Source organism: Amblyraja radiata, chromosome 10 (genome assembly GCF_010909765.2).
Source record: "Amblyraja radiata isolate CabotCenter1 chromosome 10, sAmbRad1.1.pri, whole genome shotgun sequence".
NCBI classification, from domain to species: Eukaryota; Metazoa; Chordata; class Chondrichthyes; order Rajiformes; family Rajidae; genus Amblyraja; species Amblyraja radiata.
The window spans coordinates 474,676-496,188 of record NC_045965.1 but is presented as its reverse complement, the minus strand read 5'-3'; the positions used below and the strand labels follow the sequence as shown (position 1 = coordinate 496,188).

Here is a 21,513-nt window from a genome sequence, read left to right as displayed (position 1 = left end):
GTGGGCTCACACACACACCCTCCATCACACAAACACACCCTCCGTCACACACACACACACCCACACACACACACACCCTCCATCACACACACACACCCTCCATCTCACACACACACACTCACACACACACACACACACACACACACACACCATATAACCATATAACAATTACAGCACGGAAACAGGCCATCTCGGCCCTACAAGTCCGTGCCGAACAACTTTTTTCCCTTAGTCCCACCTGCCTGCACACACACACATACACAGCTGGAGTAACTCAGTGGGTCAGGCAGCATCATTGGAGAAGATGAATGGGTGACGTTTCGGGTCGAGACCCTTCTTCAGACTGAGAGTCAGGGGAGAGGGAAACGAGAGATATAGATGGTGATGCAGAGAGATATAGAACAAACTAGACTAAGTGGGACCAGTTGGGTCCCATGTTCACACGGGAGGGCTGGTCCCCCAACGCAATATTCCTCCTCTCCACCAATTCCAATATTAGTGGCCAGTGGGGGGCTTTCTGAGCTCTAGTATGGGTGTTGTGGGCCGAAGGGACTGGTTTCCAGAGGGCTGTGATGGACATTGTGGGCCGAATAGATTTTTGGGCTGGCAGCTCAGTCACTCAGGCCTGGCAGCTCAGTCACTCAGGCCTGGCAGCTCAGTCACTCAGGCCTGGCAGCTCAGTCACTCAGGCCTGGTGGGCTGGCAGCTCAGTCACTCAGGCCTGCCAGCTCAGTCAATCAGGCCTGGCAGCTCAGTCACTCAGGACTGGTGAGCTGGCATCTCAGTCACTCAGGCCTGCCAGCTCAGTCAATCAGGCCTGGCAGCTCAGTCACTCAGGCCTGGCAGCTCAGTCACTCAGGCCTGGCAGCTCAGTCACTCAGGCCTGGCAGCTCAGTCACTCAGGCCTGGCAGCTCAGTCACTCAGGCCTGGCAGCTCAGTCACTCAGGCCTGGCAGCTCAGTTACCCAGGCCTGGCAGCTCAGTCACTCAGGCCTGGCAGCTCAGTCACTCAGGCCTGGCGGGCTGGCAGCTCAGTCACTCAGGCCTGGCGGGCTTGCAGCTCCGTCACTCAGGCCTGGCGGGCTGGCAGCTCAGTCATTCAGGCACAGCAGGCTGGCAGCTCCGTCTCTCCGGCCTGGTGAGCTGGCAGTTCAGTCACTCAGGCCTGGCGGGCTGGCAGCTCAGAAACTGCCAGAAATTCTGCCCAAAACAGGTGAGAGACTCTGTGAGAGAGAAGGGGTAGAGGGTAGAGAATACATTTTAGATATTTTTCATCTATTTCTACAGATCACAGCAATGAAAGAGGAAAGTCTATCCAGGCATGGATGTCACAGGGAGCTAATGATGGGAGGGAGAAAAATACTGTGGTTAGGTTTAATACTTACAGAGGGAATATTTACTGATGGGCCGAAGGGACTCTTTAAAAAAAATAAAAATAAAATCTGTGTGAAATCTCAGTGAAAGGCACTTTTTCTGGACTTTTCCTGGCCTGGCACTAGCCTTTTGGGCCAAAATGCTCCCCCTGGGCTAATATGGGCATTTTGGGCAAAAGGGACTGATTTCTGGGCTAATAGGGGCCGAAATGAGTGGTTTCAGGTAGGCCAAAGGTGGGCTGGCAGTTGACACACTCACTCACGGCTGGTGGGCTGGCAGTGGACTCACAGCTGGTGGGCTCACACACACACCCTCCATCACACAAACACACCCTCCGTCACACACACACACACCCACCCTCCATCACACACACACACCCTCCATCTCACACACACACACTCACACACACACACCCTCCATCTCACACACACACAATCCACCACACACACACTCACAGCCACACACACAGACACCCTCCATCACACACACACTCACAGCCACACACACAGACACCCTCCATCACACACACACTCACAGCCACACACACAGACACCCTCCATCACACACACACTCACAGCAACACACACAGACACCCTCCATCACACACACACACACACACACACACACACTGGCTCACACTGGCTCACACACACAGTAATAGTATAAATGAATGAAAGATATGCAGAAATGTGACGATGATAAAGGAAGCAGTCTGTTGTTAGCTGTGGGCTAGGTGAAAATGAGTTACAGACAATGAGACTCAACAAGACAACTTTGAAGATCGCTCAGTCTGAAGAAGTGTCTTGACCTAAAACCTATCCCTTCTATCCAGAGATGCTGCCTGTCCCACAGAGGTTCTCCAGCATTTTGTGTCTAAGACGACTTGGAAATTAGTACAAAGACTTGGGAGTGAGAGGGATGGAGAGGGAGGGGATGCAAGGGTTACTAGAAGTTAGAGAAATTAATATTCATACCGCTGGGTTGTAAGCTGCCCACATACAAACAAGCATGTTGTGATCTGGTGGGAACTATATTCTGCTTGGGTAGTTTACAACCCAACAGTATGAACATTGAATTCTCCAATTATATCTAACCTCTATCTTCCCTCCCTTGTGCTCTACCTGGACTCCCACCTATTTCTCTCCCCACTAGGGTTGCCAACTTTCTCACTCCCAAATAATGGACAAAAGGTCAAAATAAGGGACTAATTTCCGACGACAATTCATGGACCGATCGGCCATGGCTAGGTGAATGATGAGTTGGCCCGGGTACTGGACTGTACACAAAGCCCAGCCGGCGGCCAGTTGAGGAATTTTAGCCCGGGTGACGTCGCTGGCAAAGTCCAGCACCCCATCCAACTCCTGAACTGATGTTCGGACATGTGAAGGAGGGGTGGTGGTGTCGGCGGTAAGCGAAGGTCTGAAGGTCGGACAGATGGCCGGGCTGCCGACCGACGGGGCCACGGGCAAGGCGCTGCTGCTGCACTCCATGGGCTGCACTACGTCGGGATGGGTGAGGCGGGGCCGGATGTGGCGCTCCGACCCGACAGTCCCCTCGACCCAAGTAGTAGCAGTCAAATACGGGAAAGGGCGGTACCATACGGGGCAAACCAATTTAGCCCAATATACAGGATGGCCTGTCTAATATGGGACAGTTGGCAACCCTACTCGCCACCCCACCTTTGATTCTTTCCTCCCTCTAGCTTCACAATCCACATCTCTTCACACCTTGTGCTCTTATCTCTGGCCTATGTACCAACCGTCTGCGTATCTAAAATCCCCCTCGCCTCTGTCCACCTATTACTCGCTTTGTCCTGTCTCGCCCCTTTTCCAGCTTTCTTCCCTCCCTATCCCCCTGCTCCTTAAAATCAGACTGAAGATGGGTCCCAACCCGAAACATCACCTACCTATTTTCTCTAGCGATGCTGCCTGACCTGCTGAGTTACTCCAGCACTTTAGGAAAGAGTTGGAAGCAGATTCACCTGCTTTGATAAGGGAAATGGTTAGATAAAGGGGTGAAAATGTGCAGGGCTGTATGGAATAAGGGAACATCTAATTGGGTATCAATTTGAAAAAAAATTGTGTTCATTGAAAAAGAAACCTCTGAAGGTTTTGTTTCTGGAAGGCAATCATCGCAAGGGAGGTACTGGAAGTTAAGTTCTGAAGACGCGGCTATTTTCTTTGTGGTTATATTTCGGCAGCAAACATTCTCAAATCGGGAACCGCACAGGCTAAATCTTTCTGTTGCAGCCCAAGAAATTGCAGCTGCAAGCTTCATGAAAGAGAATTAACCAGCAGCACTGACAATTTCCACTTCATGTCAGTGATATGCTGATGAACCTTGGGCTTACTGTGGCCTCTGCATCAGTAATCATAGGATTTAGGAGCAGGATTAGGCCATTCGGCCCATCAAGACTACTCCGCCCTTCATTCATGGCTGATCTATCTCTCCCTCCTAATCCCATTCTCCTGCCTTCTCCCCATAACCCCTAACACCCGTACTAATCAAGAACCTGTCAATCTCCACTTTAAAAATATCCATTGACTTGCCCAATGAATTCCACAGATTCACCACCCTCTGACTAAAGAAATTCCTCCTCATCACCTTTCTGGAGGTACCTCCTATGCCCTTTGGTCTCAGACTCTCCCACTAGTGGAAACATCCTCCCCACATCCACTCTGTCCAGTCAATGGATATTTTTAAGTATACTTTAAAATTGCGTATTTTTATATACTATTAAATATACTTAGTATATTACTCAGTAAGGGAGTCAGGGGTTATGAGGAGAATTGCGGGGTAGATCTGTTGGGTCAAATGGCCTAATTCTGCTCCTTTACCTTATGCACTTATGAATAAAGTTACTACTGCCAGAATAACATTAATACTTGCAGTTTGTGAAACATTGATTGATACAGATTAAAAATAGGCCCTTTGGCCCACTGAGTTGTAGCCAACCATTGATTACCCATTCACGCTAGTTATGTTATCCCATTTCCACATCTACCTCAAACACACTGGGAGCAGTTCCCACTAGAATCCAATTAACCTACAAACCCGAGCATCATTGGGATATGGGAGGAAACCGGAACACTAGGAGGAAACCCACGCAATCACTGGGAGAATGTGCAAACTCCACACAGATGGCAGCCAAGATCAGGATTGAACCCATTTCTCTGGTGCTGTGAGGCAGCAGCTCTACCAGCTGTGCCACAAGATCAACAAAAGTGACTTTACTAAATAGCATTTCCTGCTTAATGGAGCAAGACCACCCAGGATGAAGAGCAAAGCCAGGCACTGAATGGATCTGAAAATGGCCACAGTGAAATGTTTTTCATGTGAATATTTGCTCCTTTAATATGGAACGAAATCTAAGCCAGCTTGCTGTTTAAATAAAAAATAACTGCCTAAAAAATTCAGCATGTCTCTGATTCTAAAAATATAGATGGCATCTTGTATTAAGTACTCAAAACCTGTGGGATTGATTAAAAAAAAACAAGGAACGGCAGATGCTGGTTTGGTGTAAAAACACCCAAAGTGCTGGAGTAACACACCGGGTCAGGCAGAATCTCTGGAGTCAGGACCCTCCTTCAGGTTGATGCTCAGTTCTTGCATGATGCTAAATGTGTGTGCAAAATGGTAGAACATGGAGCAAGGCAAATTCATATTTATTGTTGTTTTGGAGATGTAACACGGAAACGGGCTCTTCGGCCCAACACGTCTACACCAACCATCAACCACCCATGAATGAATGAATACGTTACTTTATTGTCACATGTGATGTCACTGTGAAATTCTTTGCTTGCGTAAACATAAAAACATAGAAAACAGGTGCAGGAGTAGGTTATTCGGCCATTCGAGTCAGCACCGCCATTCAATACGATCATGGCTGATCATCCAAAATCAGTACCCCGTTCCTGCTTTCTCCCCATATCCCTTGATTCCGTTAGCCCTTGGAGCTCAGTTCTAATCTATAAATCTATCTATACTTATAAAACTTGGGTGTGTATTTATTTGTGTGATGTTCGTGTGCGTTTCACATCTCCTCAAAAACACGACGAGCTAACGGTGACATTTTTACATAATCCGATAGAGATTTACACCGTGATTTCAAAAATTGCCTTATCTGAAAATTTCATGCATTATTTCTCGAGTTATAGTCACAAATGTGTAGAAACTTTGAAAAAATAATTGCTTTTCCCCTGTGCTTACAGCTGTGACGTCACAATGGGATTGTAGCCCTGCTTGCAACATTGTTGCTATCCAAGTACACTGAGTCCTGCTCGCCCTAGCAAGTGCAATGCATTTTTTTTTAAGTCACAGTACACTGAGTTCTGCTAGCTAGCAAATGCAAGTGCATTCTTTTTTAAGTTTAAAATGAGGGAGGGTGCATAAGGCGAAATGAGCAGCCCCTGCGCAGTTGTCGGCTATGGGTGAATGTCAAGTCAAGTCAAGTCACATTTATTTATATAGCACATTTAAAAAACAACTCTCTTTGGCCAAAGTGCTTTACATATGTTATAAGAATAGTTCAACAAATAGTACAACAAAAACAGACTACATACATATATACATCATGTAGCCATTACTCAGTGGGCATCAGGAAAAGCTTGGGAGTATAGATAAGTCTTTAGTCTCGACTTAAAAGAGTCGATGAAGGGGGCAGTTCTGCACTTCGTAAACTGAAACAGACTGGTCGCCGACTTGAACGACTCACAAATAAATCATCTCTCACAGTCCACCTTGAAGCTTACAAACTCCACCTCACTGCCTACAAAGATGCCCTCATTGCTGCAAAATCTGCCTACCTCTCCTCCATATTCATCGATCTCTGCCTAAACCACAGAACCCTCTTCTCCACAGTGGGCAACCTCCTCAAGCCTCGAGCCAACACTCTCCCTACCTCTACTCCGGCTCTCTGCAACTCATTCCTCCACTTTTTCGCTGATAAAATCAGCACCATCTATCAATCTTTATCCCCTGTACCCGACACCCCAGCATCTACTCCACCACCTACCAAGGCCCCTACTTTCAACATCTCCACTGACCTCCTTACCCCTCCTCCACACTGCTTCCTCTCCCAGTTTGACCTGGTCACCCCTACTGAAATCTCCAAACTCATCAGCTCTTCCAAACCCACCACCTGCTCCCTCGACCCTCTCCCCACTTCCCTGCTGAAGTCCTGCCTCCCCGTTCTCTGCCCCTACCTCACTAATCTCTTCAACTCCTCATTGTCCCAAGGAATTGTCCCCTCCGCTTTCAAAAATGCTGCTGTCACACCAATCTTAAAGAAACCAGGTCTTGATCCCTCCTCTCTCATTAACTACCGCCCAATCTCAAACCTCCCCTTTCTTTCAAAAACCCTGGAGCGTATCGTTGCGTCGCAACTTCATTCCCACCTCCTTGCGTATAACCTACTTGAACCCCTCCAATCTGGCTTTCGCCCCCTCCATAGCACAGAAACTGCTCTCCTCAAAGTCCTCAACGACCTCCTCACCTCTGCTGACACTGGTTCCCTCAACATCCTCATCCTCCTCGACCTGAGCGCAGCCTTCGATACAGTGAACCATAACATCCTGCTCACCAGACTCAAAGACCTCGGCATTGAAGGCTCTGCACTCAGCTGGCTCTGTTCCTACCTTTCCAACCGATCCCACTTCATCTCTCTCCATAACCACACCTCTGCTACAGCCACAGTCACTCAAGGCATTCCCCAAGGCTCCGTACTCGGCCCCCTCCTCTTCATCATCTACATCCTCCCCCTTGGTCAGATACTCCGCCACTTCAACCTGGACTTCCACTGTTACGCCGATGACACCCAGATCTACCTCGGCACCAAATCCCCCCACAACCCACCCCCCCCCCCCCCCCCCCCTCTCCCATATCAACTCCTGTTTGTCAGCTATAAAAACCTGGATGCAACATAACTTCCTCAAACTCAACAGCGATAAGACAGAATTCCTCCTCATAGGCTCCAAAGCCACACTCAGCAAAATCAATTAGCCCACTCTCACCATCGACGGCACCACTGTCTCCCCATCTCCCCAGACCTTGGCGTGATCTTTGATTCCACCCTCTCCCTTGAGCCTCACATCCGCCATGTCATTAAAACCTCCTTCTTTCATCTCCGCAACACCGCCAAACTCAGACCCTCTCTCACACCTCCCGCTGCTGAAAGACTCATCCATGCCTTCATCTCCTCCCAACTGGACTATTGCAACTCACTTCTCCTTCGCATCAGCTCCACCTACATCAACCGACTCCAACTGGTCCAGAACGCAGCCGCCCGACTCATCACCCACACCAAATCCTGGCATCACATCACTCCAGTCCTCAAACAACTTCACTGGCTTCCCATCTCCCACCGGATCACCTACAAAATCCTTATCCTCACCTACAAAGCCCTCCACCATCTGGCCCCCCCATATCTCACTGACCTCCTCTCCCCCTACCAACCCTCACGGTCCCTCAGATCCACATCAGCCGGTCTCCTCTCCATCCACAAGTCCAACCTCTGCAGTTTTGGGGACAGAGCCTTCTCCAGGGCAGCTCCCAGGCTCTGGAACTCCCTCCCCCAACTGATCCGCAATTCCGTGTCCCTCACCATCTTCCAGTCCCGCCTCAAGACCCATCTCTTCACCTCTGCCTATCCTTAGCCCCACGTCCCCTTCCCTTTTCATCTGTGCATTAATTGCCTCATATTGTGTTTTTAATTGAATTTTGTCTTTACTTTGTGTACTAGTCATATCTCTACTATTTATTTCATTCCCCTTACATGTTTTTCCTCTACCTGCTAAATTTTTGTAAGGTGTCCTTGAGACTCTTGAAAGGCGCCCATAAATAAAATTTATTATTATATTATTATTATAGTTCTGATGGGAAAGGGGATACTGTTCCACAGTCTAGGAGCTGCAACCGCAAAGGCGCGGTCGCCCCTGAGCTTATGCCGAGACCGTGGGATATTCAGCAACCCCAAGTCGGCCGATCTGAGGGGCCTGGAGGTGGAGTGGAGGGTGAGAAGACTTTTTATGTGGGTGGGGGCAAGCCCATTGAGAGCTTTGTAGACATGGAGGAGTATTTTGAAGTTTATACGGAACCGCACAGGGAGTCAGTGGAGAGAGGCCAGGATCGGGGTGATGAGGTCCCTTTTTCGGGTGCCCGTCAGGAGTCTTGCTGGGGCGTTTTGGACCAGTTGCAGGCGGGACAGGGAAGATTGGCTGATGCCAGTGTAAAGGGAGTTGCAGTAATCTAGGCGGGAGGAAATGAATGTGTGGATGATCTTTTCCAGGCCATCAAACTGGAGGAATTTTTTTATTTTAGCTCTCGTCCGAAGCTGAAAGAAGCTAGCTTTAACCACGGTATTGATTTGTTTGTCAAATTTCAGTGCTGAGTGAAATATTACGCCAAGGTTTTTTACGTGAGGGTCGAGTAGTGGGGTAAGGCTTCCAAGGCTGCCTGCTATCATTTTGATTATGTCCGAGGGGCCGAGAAGAATGACCTCAGACTTACTCTCGTTTAGTTGGAGGAAGTTCTGGGCCATCCAACACTTTATATCCTCGAGGCAGTGGTTAAGGTTAAACAGATTAGATTGGTTTTTGGGCTTCAGGGGGAGATAGAGTTGGGTATCGTCTGTGTAGCAATGGAAGGAAATGCCGTGCCTTTGAATGACTCGGCCTAAGGGGAGCATATACAGGGAGAAGAGAATGGGGCCAAGGATGGAACCTTGTGGAACCCCACAGCAGAGATTAGCTGGGGAGGAGAATGAGTTGCCTATGTTAGTCGAGAAACTCCTACCTTTGAGGTAGGAGCTGAACCATCTCAGGGCAGTGCCATCAATACCAACCCCATACCGGAGATGGTCAATTAGGATGGTGTGGTCGACAGTGTCAAATGCTGCACTGAGGTCAAGAAGAAGCAGGATTGCACAGTCGCCGGAGTCAACAGTGAGGAGTAGGTCATTGTGTACCTTCAGCAAGGCAGATTCTGTGCTATGGTGAGCCCTGAAACCTGATTGGAAAGTTTCCAAGATAGTGATTTGGTGGAATATTGCGTTGGGGAACGGGTTGCGTTGGGGGACCAGGCCTCCCATGGGGGCTATGGGTGAGTGGTGGAATATTGCATTGGGGAACGTGTTGCATTGGGGGAGCAGGCCTCCCGTGTGACAGAGACCCAATGGGTCCCACTTGGTCTAGTAATCTATAAATGTGAAGCGAAACCCATGCGGTCACAGGGTGTACGTGCAAACACCTCACCGGTAGCCAGGATTGAACCAGAGTCTGGCGCTGTGAGGCAGCAGCCACATTTCACAAATCAAAATACAAAGAGAAAAAAGATGCTAAATTGTGCTGCCCCACATATTGCAAATTAAAATGGCAAATCTCTAAATTATCTTCTGTTTCTAATTAGTAGCTGGGGCAATTTTCGTTTTTTATTTCCTTTGATCTTCCAGTGAGTTGTACTTTCACTTGCATCAGACATTTTTTGAATTGTTCATACTGGCAGTGGTTATTTTTGTTGGGTCACAAGGAAATGAATGAAGTGCTGTCTAAGGGGGTTTTCACATGCTGAGTCAATCCAATTAGTCATATTTTGACATCTGTTTCCTGTGGTAAAATAAGCCTTGTGATTTAGCCACCAGTGGAAGTCCAGAGTTGTTTGGTTGGTTGGCATGGAGTTGGGTGAATAATCGCTTTATATTTGCCTGTCAGCCATTCTGACTGGAAATGCAACACAGCAGATTGGTGGCTCTTTTGACTTTGTGCTTCAGAAGCTGTGATCCAGTTCTTGACCACAGAATATGCAAAATGCTGGAGTAACTCAGTGGCAGAGGCAGCATCTCTGGAATGAAGGAATGGGTAACTGAATCAGGCAACTGAATTATCCTACCACAACCAGAGAGCAGTGCTGAACTACTATCTACCTCATTGGTGACCCTCGTACTATCCTTGATCAGACTTGTGGGGGGCACTGCAAGCCGGCGCCCTGTCAGCAGCATGTCCGTTTTTTTCAACTTTTTTTGTTTTTTTAGTAGTTTTAAAGTATGTTTTTTGTGTTTCTTTGTGTGTTTTGGGTGTGGGGGGGGTGGTGTGGGGGGGGGGTAGTGTGGGGTGGTGGTGTGGGGGGCGTGGTTTAGGGGGGTAAGGGGGAAACCGCTTCGGTCGCCTCCTCCATGGAGAGGCGACTTTTTCCAGGTCGCCTCCCCAGTGGCCTAACAACGAGGATCGGGCGGCCTTTCCCGGAGACGCACCCGGGGCTTCAGCGGTGGGCGCAGCGTAGACTCTCGGCGCGTAGCGGGCCTCGCTGGGGCTCGCTGGAGGGGTGCGCTCAGTTTCGCTGGCCCGTGGCAGCCGGCAGCCTGGAGCCACGGTCTGCAGAGTTTCAGCCGGCGCAGGGGAACCGGGAAAAGAAGGAGCTTCCACCGCCAGCCCGCAGCCAACTTATACCGCGGACCCGGCGTGGACTTACCATCACACCTAGAGGGGAGCTTCGACCGCCGGCCCTGCAGTCTGCGGTGCTTCTAGCTGCGGCAGGGACTTTAAATCTTCGACCGCCGGCCTGCGGCCTACACCAGCCTAAAGCCGCGGTCTAAGGTGGGGAAGAGCTGATCCTGGACTGACTCTGGATTCTGGTCCCGACCAATGGAGGAGGACTGGCCAAATTTTGTGCCTTCCACCACAGTGATGAATGCTGTGGTGGATGTTTGTGTTACATTTTTATTGTGGTTGTGTGTTCTTTATCATTGTACCGTTGCTGACAAATTCATTTCACTTGCACTTTATGTGCAATGTGACGAATAAAACTGATTGTATTGTATTGATCGGACTTTGCTGGCTTTATCTTGCACTAATCGTTATTCCCTTACCATGTATCTATACACTGTAAATAGCTCAATTGTAATCATGTATTGTCTTTCTGCCGACTATTTTTAGCACGTGACAAAAAGCTTTTCTCTGTACACGTGACAATAAACTCAACTGAACTGAGTTCCTTGTATCTGAGACCCTTCTTCAGACTGAGAGACAAGGGAATGTGAAATCAGAGATATAGATGGTGATACAGAGAGAAATAGAACAAATGAGCCTGTTAATGTTGGGCACCTATCACAAGTTCACAAATTATAGGAGTAGAATTAGGCCCTTCGGCCCATGGAGTCCACTTACCCCCTTACCCCCCCACACCACCCCCCCCCACCACCCCCCCACACCACCCCCCCACACCACCCCCCCACACCCCCCCCACCACCCCCCATGGTTGATCCCTGCCCCCTAATCCCATTTTCCTACCTTCTCCTCATAACCTTTGACACCTGTTCTAATCAAGAACCTGTTCTATCGACTTTCTGAGGAAGAGTCTCGACCCAAGGCGTCACCTATTAACATAGAAATAGAAAATAGGTGCAGGAGTAGGCCATTCAGCCCTTCGAGCCTGCACCGCCATTCAATATGATCATGGCTGATCATCCAACTCAGTATCCCGTACCTGCCTTCTCTCCAATGATCCCTTTAGCCACAAGGGCCACATCTAACTCCCTCTTAAATATAGCCAATGAACTGGCCTCAACTACCTTCTGTGGCAGAGAATTCCAGAGATTCACCACTCTCTGTGTGAAAAATGTTTTCCTCATCTCGGTCCTAATAGATTTCCCCCTTATCCTTAAACTGTGACCCCTTGTTCTGGACTTCCCCAACATCGGGAACAATCTTCCTGCATCTAGCCTGTCCAACCCCTTAAGAATTTTGTAAGTTTCTATAAGATCCCCCCTCAATCTTCTAAATTCTAGCGAGTACAAGCCGAGTCTATCCAGTCTTTCTTCATATGAAAGTCCTGACATCCCAGGAATCAGTCTGGTGAACCTTCTCTGTACTCCCTCTATGGCAAGAATGTCTTTCCTCAGATTAGGAGACCAAAACTGTACGCAATACTCCAGGTGTGGTCTCACCAAGTACAACTGCAGTAGAACCTCCCTGCTCCTATACTCAAATCCTTTTGCTATGAATGCTAACATACCATTTGCTTTCTTCACTGCCAGCTGCACCTGCATGCCTACTTTTAATGACTGGTGTACCATGACACCCAGGTCTCGTTGCATCTCCCCTTTTCCTAATCGGCCACCATTCAGATAATAGTCTACTTTCCTGTTTTTGCCACCAAAGTGGATAACCTCACATTTATCCACATTATACTGCATCTGTCATGCATTTGCCCACTCACCCAGCCTATCCAAGTCACCTTGCAGCCTCCTAGCATCCACCTCACAGCTAACACTGCTCCCCAGCTTCGTGTCATCCGCAAACTTGGAGATGTTGCATTCAATTCCCTCGTCCAAATCATTAATATATATCATAAATAGCTGGGGTCCCAGCACTGAGCCTTGCGGTACCCCACTATTCACTGCCTGCCATTGTGAAAAGGACCCGTTTACTCCTACTCTTTGCTTCCTGTCTGCCAGCCAGTTCTCTATCCACATCAATACTGAACTGAATCTTGTGCTTTAAGTTTGTATACTAATCTCTTATGTGGGACCTTGTCGAAAGCCTTCTGAAAGTCCAGATATAACACATCCACTGGTTCTCCCTTATCCACTCTACTAGTTACATCCTCGAAAAATTCTATAAGATTCGTCAGACATGATTTACCTTTCATAAATCCATGCTGACTTTGTCCAATGATTTCACCACTTTCCAAATGTGCTGCTATCCCATCTTTAATAACTGATTCTAGCAGTTTCCCCACTACCGATGTTAGACTAACTGGTCTGTAATTCTCCGTTTTCTCTCTCCCTCCCTTTCTAAAAAGTGGGGTTACATTAGCTAGAATCTACTCCAGAATCGAAAGAGTTTTGAAAAATTATCACTAATGCATCCACTATTTCTGGGGCTACTTCCTTAAGTACTCTGGGATGCAGCCTATCTGGCCCTGGGGATTTATCGGCCTGCAACTCCCTTTACACTGGCATCAGCCAATCTTCCCTGTTCCGCCTGCAACTGGTCCAAAACGCCGCAGCGAGACTCCTGACGGGCACCCGAAAAAGGGACCACATCACCCCGATCCTGGCCTCTCTCCACTGGCTCCCTTAGCGGTTCCGTACAAACTTCAAGATTCTCCTCCATGTCTACAAAGCCCTCAATGGGCTTGCTTCCACCTACATAAAAAGTCTTCTCACCCACCACTCTACCTCCAGGCCCCTCAGATCGGCCGACTTGGGGTTGCTGAATATCCCACGGTCTAGGCATAAGCTCAGGGGCGACCGTGCCTTTGCGGTTGCAGCCCCTAGACTGTGGAACAGCATCCCCTTTCCCATCAGAACTGCCCCCTCCATCGACTCTTTTAAGTCAAGGCTAAAGACTTATCTATACTCCCAAGCCTTTCCTGACGTCCACTGAGTGAGGGCTACATGTATATATGTATGTAGTTTGTTTGTTTATACTATTCTTATAACAAATGTAAAGCACTTTGGCCAACGAGAGTTGTTTTTTAAATGTGTTATATAAATAAATGTGACTGGACTTGACGACTTAATCCATTCAATTTACCTAACACCACTTCCCTGCTAAACTGGATTTCACTCAGTTCCTCCATCTCATTTGACCCCCGGTCCCCTGCTATTCCTTCTCTCTAGAGAATTCAGTGTCCCACTGAACTATCCAGCAATTTGTGTCTTATCTTCAGTGTGAACCAGCATCTGCAGTTCCTTACTACATGGAAAATATGCAAATTAGGTTGTATTACTACGGGAGATTGCTTGCACAAAGTTGCGCGTACTGAGGTACAGTGAAAAGCTTTGTATTGCATGCCACCTGATTGAATACTGCTCCACATAAATGTGAAGGCAATTTCACAGTTCCTTCAGTGTTTAGTTTGGAGATACAGCGTGGAAACAGGCCCTTCGGCCCACCGACTCTGTGCCGAGATCAGTTATCCTTTTTGTTTTATACAGCCCTCCTATCTAATATGAGGTTTAGATTAGTGTTTAGCAAGGTACAGTAAAAAGCTTCATGTTGTGTGTTAACCGGGTCAGCGGAAAGACTATACATGATTATAATCGAGCCGTTCACAGTGTACAGATACATGATAAAGGGACTAACGTACAAGTCCGATGAAAGATAAATCCGAGGGTCTTCAATGAGGTAGATAGTAGCTCAGAGAGTAGCGTGGAACAGGTCCTTTGGCCCACAGAGTCCGTGCCGTCTGACGATTACCATGTACACTAGTTCTAATCCCAGATTTGTTGTACACAGCCCTCACATCCATTATAAGAATTTTAAATAGTAATGTATTTTAACGGGACTAATTAGGTTAAGATCAATTATTGTCACGTGCACCGAGGCAGAGTGAAAAGCTTTGTTTTGCACGCCATCAATTAAATCAGATATTACTGCACTTAAATAGAATTAAGCCATACTCAAGTACAGTAGGTACAATAGGGACGACAGATGGCACAATGGGCTAAGTGTTCGGCTGGCGACCGGAAGGTGGCCGGTTCGAATCCCGCTTGGAGTGCATACTGTCGTTGTGTCCTTGGGCAAGACACTTCACCCACCTTTGCCTGTGTGTGAATGTGTGTGAATGTGTGTGAGTGATTGGTGGTGGTCGGAGGGGCCGTAGGCGCAGAATGGCAGCCACGCTTCCGTCAGTCTGCCCCAGGGCAGCTGTGGCTACAGAAGTAGCTTACCACCACCGAGTGTGACTGAGGAGTGAATGAATAATGCGATGTAAAGCGCCTTGAGTATTAGAAAGGCGCTATATAAATCCCATCCATTATTATTATTAGTAGGTAGAGCAAAGGGAAAGATAAAGATTGTAGTCTGAAGATGGGTCTCAACCCAAAACGTCACCCATTCCTTCTCTCCAGAGATGCTGCCTGCCCCGTGAGTAACTCCGGCATTTTGTGTCTATCTTTAAACCAGCATCTGCAGTTCCTTCCCACACAAGATTGTTGAATCTTTACTCTTGTGTGGAGATGAGGATGTGACCCAAATTGAGCAGGTTGTTCTTGCTGTGTACGCAGTGATGGGTGAATTAATGCGACCTTTAGGGTACAATCGCCACCGTTTACTTCAATATGCCCCCAGGCTCGATCAGCATGCCACTGGAAACTAATCAGTCAGATTATTAATGTGTGACTTGACCATCAGTGATTTAAAAAAAATATATATGCATTAAATAGGGGCATTACAAACAATTTTCATTTAGCAAAGTACTAGAAATGCATTCAAAAATAGACTATTCTGACTATAGATTCTATTTTCTATATATTTGTTTGTATGTATATTCTATCTAAAATCTATATTCATATTCTAGATACATGTGAGTGTGTGTGTGTATATATATATATGTGTAAGAAAGAACTGCAGCTGCTGGTTTAAATCGAAGGTGGACACAAAATGCTGGAGTAACTCAGCGGGACAGGCAGCATCTCTGGAGAGAAGGAATGGGTGATGTTTCGGGTCGAGACCCTTCTTCAGGCACACATATACACACATTATATATGCACAATGTTGGTTCCACCTTTTCCTGATCATCATTGCTGGCTTTTTTTGTTCTTTTCTAACTTTTTATTCATTTGTCCTTTGTACCTTTTCATACCTCTAGTTTCCCCCTCCCCTGACTCTGAGCCGAAGGGTCTCGAACCAAAACATCACCCATTCCTTTTCTCCAGAGATGCTGTCTGACCCGCTGAGTTACTCCAGCTTTTAGTGTCTATCTTGGGAATTCCATTGAGCTCTGGTGTGTGAAGCGTGAAATCTCTTCCCTTGCTGGTCCACTGCTGAAGACTGTAATAGCATTTTACAGTGTTTAAATGAGTCATTCGGCTAATCGTGCCTTGTGGCTGCCACAATACCAACGTTTCCACTTCACAAACTTGTTTCTTTGGATGCCGGGACTCTCTCCCCCTCTCCCCAGCCCTGACAAATGTTTCAAACCCCTCCTGTTTTCTGTCTAAGAAATCTTGATTGTTTTTTTGAACAGAACTCTCTCCATTTCCTGCACTTATAGGCTGTGGGCCGAGGAGCTTTTTCGTTCAGGTTCGTGACCCAACTCACGGAACTACCTGAATTTTTTAACATATTGTGTAAAAATATTATATAAATCATACCTGAAACTGGTCAAGAACAAAACCTGCACATTTTGTTTAAATATGACAAAAACCGAGTAGTAATTGTCCAATCAATGCACGTTTGACATTGAGGTCGGACGCAAATTGACCAATCCCGCGCCTTGTTTCATGCTAGCGAGGCAGCAAGGACGCCGGGATCATGGCTGCCTCCTCATTACATCAATAGCATTAACAAGGTTTCCAAGGATAAAGGTAATGCTAACCTTGCTGATCATTTTGTTTTTCAATTGATTTATCTTTATAAAGTTATGATGTGAACTGGTAAATAAAAATGATAAATAACAAATGTACAGCTAGGGTCAGGGTTAGGGTCAGGGTCAGGGTCAGGGTCAATGTCGGTAGGACGATGAATGCTGTGGAGGATCGGTCGGGCTGTCGGTCCGCCGGTGGATGGTGAGAGTGGTCGGACGGCCGGTGAGTGCTGCGAAGGGTCGGTCGGGCAGTTGGCGGAGGGAGAGAGGGACGAGAGAGGGAGGGAGACAGTGAGAGTGAGAGAGAGGGAAAGGGAGAGAGAGGGAGAGGGTGGGGGCAAGAGGGAGGGAGGGGGAGAGGGAAGGAGGGGGAGAGAGAGAGATAGGAGCGGGAGAGAGATGGAGGGGTGAGAGGGGGAAGGTGGTAGAAAGGGAGGGAGAGAGTGGGAGAGGTAGAGGGACGGAGGGGGAGAGAGTGGGAGGGGGAGACAGAAGGAGGGAGAGTGGGGGGGTGACAGAGAGACGGATGAAGGGAGATGGAGAGAGGGATGGGGAGAGGAGAGACTCATCTGATTCATATTTTAGGAAAGGATATTCTTGGTTTTAAATCCTTATCCTGATGCAAATTTGAGCCCAGTGTGATATACATGCACTTGCATCAAAGCGGTGTATGGTTCAGTGAAATGTAGACACACAAGGAACTGCAGATGATGGCTCACAAAAAAAAGACACAAAGTGGTGGATTATTCACTTTGGCATGTAACTGTACATGCATGTTACCGTTACATGCCGAACTGTACTGTACATTTGGCATGAGAGGGAGGAAATATCTGAAGGGTCCTGACCCCAAATATTCTTCACGGATGTTGCCTGTGCAGGATTTCCTCCAGCACCTTGTGTCAAAACTTTCCTTTTTTTGAAATTTTGTTTAGGGAAGAACTTGCAAGCTTTCCAATCTTGCAAATGTGTTTTTCTTTAAATACGTCTTTTTTTGTCAAGCATGTTGAGTTGTAGAGATGGAGCTCCTTGCATAACCAAGGGACTTGGGATCCCTCTTCAACTTTCTTGCAGAATCCATCCCATGTTTTGCGCCTTGGAGGAGATTATTTTTTTTAAAACATGTGCCTGCAAGGAGCTCATTTGAATGGAGCAATGACATCACTGCTGGTGGGTGGAAGGAAAAAGTTGATTTTTGCATTTTTCCCCACCTCCTTTTTGGAAGCAGGGGGCGAAGCAATCCCTTGCAGCGGCGACTGAGCAAAGCAGTGCCTCGGTGCAAGAGGCCGCGGCTGTCATTAGCCCGGATTCCCGGGGGCCAGCTGTCACTCACCCGGATCCCCGGGGGCCAGCTGTCAATCACTCGGCTCCGGGGCTGCAATAGCCGCGCTGCTAGAGAACTGCAACCCCTTTGCAACCCGCTTGCATCCCTCTAGCACCCCCCTTAGAACCCCATTTCACCCCCTTGCAACCCCATTTCACCCCTTGCAAGCCCTTTTCATCCCCTTTGCAACCCGCTTGCATCTCTCTAGCACCCCCCTTGCAACCCCATTTCATCCCTCTTGCATCCACCTTGCATTGAGAGGGGAAACCCTCGTTCTCCCCTCCCTCCCCATCCAACGCACAGTCGCACCATGTTTTTGTAGCTGTTGCATTTCTCTTATCCCTCTGCTCCCTTGCAGCACGCACCATCCATTCCTTCCCCAAGCAAAAACCTTTTTTTGTTGTTTTGCATTTTATTTTGTGTCTGGTTAAACCGTGTCCAATGATATCCCCGTTGCCTGCCAAATTGCTGGCAGCCCCAGCCGCCGCCACCACCACCTTCTCCTGGAGCCCTGATGCGGGCACCCACAGCATGTTTGACCGAAAGCGTTCTGCCGTTCGCAACATTCAACAGAGCTTGGTGCTGGAACTCCTCGGTGAACCCAACGTGGCCCTGCAAAACTATCAGACCAGGTCCCCAGAGGAGTACAGCTCGCTGGTAGGTGTCTGTCCGTGTCTCTCTCTCTCTGTCTATGTTTCTCTGTCTATGTGTGTGTGTGTGTCTCTCTCTCTTTTTCTCTCTCTCTGTGTCTCTCTCTGTCTATGTTTCTCTGTCTATGTGTGTGTGTGTGTCTCTCTCTCTTTCTCTCTCTCTCTGTCTCTCTCTCTGTCTGTCTCTCTCTCTCCCTCTGTAGTAAGAGCAACAAATTCACTGTACATTGGTGACGGACATTGAACCAATAGTCACCGGGTGTTTTTGTTTATTTTCGCTCTCCACATTTTCCTTACTCCAAGCAGCAAAAGTTAACATTTCATTATATCACAAGAGTTGCTGGTTCGTCGGGAGACTTTCGCAGCTCCTGCTTCTCTGTAAACTGCTTGGGATCAGCCAGGGTATTGCAGTAACGGTAACGAAACGCGGTGGATCTGAGAAAGGGTCTCGATCCAATCCTACTCTCCAGAGATGCTGCTTATCCCGCTGAGTTATTCCAGCATTCGGTATCTGTTTATGCTATCTCTGCAATCCTGGCTGCTTTTTATCGCTAACCTCCAGAATGTTTTTATTGCATTGCCTCTTAGGGGATTAAAAAACCCCAATGAATGATAAAGAAACTAATGCCTGTTGCATTTAATTACACAATGCCTGTGTGTTTATTAAATGGGGGGGGGGGGGGGGGGGACTCCTATTGGTAAATAACCATTGCTCTTTGGGTGGGGTGGGGTATATGGGACATATTCTAGATGATTGCATTTCAATATTAATTGTTGCATTTTAATATTGATTATTGCATTTTAGTATTCCGAGTGGGTTATAGGATTGATAAAAGCAGCGGTCTGTAATCAGTTCAGTGGTGCAGCGACTGTTGTGGTGACTTTAACCTTCACTGTGCTATTCGGACTGTGAACTCCAGTGCTAATTCCAGGCCCGGTTTATCCGCACAGCCGAGGTCCTCCTAAACTTTTTTTAAACTGTTGTCCAGTTCTAGAAACGTCTCCAATTGAGAGTGGGGGTTTTTTTTTTGCATTTGCGGCAACGTGCGGCGTTGTATGGAAAGCTAACGAGCCACCAGTCTGTTCTGAATGTTAACGTTGTCTGCAGTGCGGACCGAGGAGGAGAAATCACTGCAACCACAGCGTTCACCAGCCATGGGCAGCAAAAATTATAGAGGAGCTATAGATCTTTGATGGGCAGGGCAAGAGGCACCAAGCACTAGTGTCCTGCCTGCAATCGCCTTGATTTGCTGGGAACTGTTTTGAGAGGCAGGAGAAATAAACCCACCTGGTTTATTGACACCATTCATATCTCTGTGTCTCCCTCTCTCCTGACTCTGTCTGCAGAAGGGTCTCGACCCGAAGCGTCACCCATTCCTTCCATCCAGGGTGCTGCCTATCCCGCTGAGTTACTCCATCATTTTGTGTCTATATTCGGTGTAAACCAGCATCTGCATTTCTTTCCCACACACTCCTTGGTTTATTTCAGGTGTCACAGGTAGATAAGGTGGTCAAAATGGCACATTGCCCTTCATCAGTCAGAGTATTGAGTATGAAAGTTGCAGGTACCAGAGGAGGTAGCTGAGGCAGGTACTATGGCAACGTTTAGACGGGTACATGGATAGGACAGGTTTAGAGGGATATGGGCCAAATGCCGGCAGTGGGACCAGTGTCAATGGGAATGTTGGTTGGTGTGGGCAAGTTGGACCGAAGAGCCTGTTTCCATGCTGTAGGACTATACGACTTCCAATCTAAGATTCAAATAAGCTGCAAAGTTTGCGATCTCAGCAATGCTATTCTACTGGTCTGTGATCCTTGCTCTCTGGATACGAATCAGAAAGGTGCACGCTACTCGGTAGGGTGGTACAAGTTACATACCTGTGTACATTATGCCACTAAATTGCTGAAAACTGCTCAGCGGTTAGAGGAGGCTTTGGGAACGGCTCTGCCCAAGACTGCAAGAAATTGCAAAGAGTTTTGGGGGTGATGCAGCGGTCGGGTAAGGTCGAGTTGCTGCCTCACTTGAGTTTGATCCTGACTATGGGTGCTTTCTGTGTGGAGTTTGTACGCTCTCCCTGTGACCGTGTGGGTTTTCGCTGGGTGCTCCAGTTTCTCCCATACTTGAAAGACGTACAGGCATAAGAATAAGGAGTTGGCCATTTAGAACGGAGATGAGGAAAAACATTTTCACCCAGAGAGTTGTGAATCTGGAATTCTCTGCCTCAGAAGGCAGTGGAGGCCAATTCTCTGGATGCTTTCAAGAGAGAGTTAGATAGAGTTAAAGATAGAGGAGTCAAGGGATATGGGGAGAAGGCAGGAATGGGGTACTGATTGTGGATGATCAGCCATGATCACAGTGAATGGTGGTGCTGGTTCGAAGGACTGAATGGCCTACTCCTGCACCTATTGTCTATTGCTTGTAGGTTAATTTCTTCAGTAACATTGCAAATAAGGCAAGTGAATGGGGTGATTGCTGGTCGGCATGAACTTGGTGGGCCTCTTTCGGCACTATATCTCAAGTTGTAGATGTAGCCTAATCCATCGCACAGTCCAGGCACCCCACCAGTGACATCATCAACACCTCACTCTGCAACATTGAACGGCCATCAACTAGTTGTGGATGACGTGGATATTGGGCCTTGTGTCTGAAACTGGTGCATCACAATGCTGAGAACTATTGTACATGAGTTTGACTTGATTATATTTATGTACAATATCTGATTTAGTTTAGATGGCGTGCCAAACTCAGCGGGACAGGCAGCACCCCCGGTGAGGAGGAATGAGTGACGTTTCGATTCGAGACCCTTCTTCAGACCGGAAACGTCACCCATTCCCTCTCTCCAGAGATGCTGCCTGTCCCGT

General features: G+C 47.7%; 1 protein-coding gene across 3 annotated transcripts in view; it reads left to right on the top strand.

Moving 5' to 3' along the window:
* Positions 1 to 21,513, top strand: part of LOC116977436 (ral guanine nucleotide dissociation stimulator-like 1) — a 227,567-nt gene that overhangs the window by 63,219 nt on the left and 142,835 nt on the right. For 2 of the 3 annotated variants that reach the window (XM_033027866.1, XM_033027864.1), the window contains exon 1: positions 17,915 to 18,658. The exons of the other annotated variant lie outside the window; for it this stretch is intronic. In XM_033027866.1, the coding sequence (XP_032883757.1) occupies positions 18,443 to 18,658 (216 nt within the window). In that variant the 5' untranslated portion in view covers positions 17,915 to 18,442. Of the gene's footprint in view, positions 1 to 17,914; positions 18,659 to 21,513 lie in introns of those variants that run through there. 3 annotated transcript variants of the gene reach the window in all.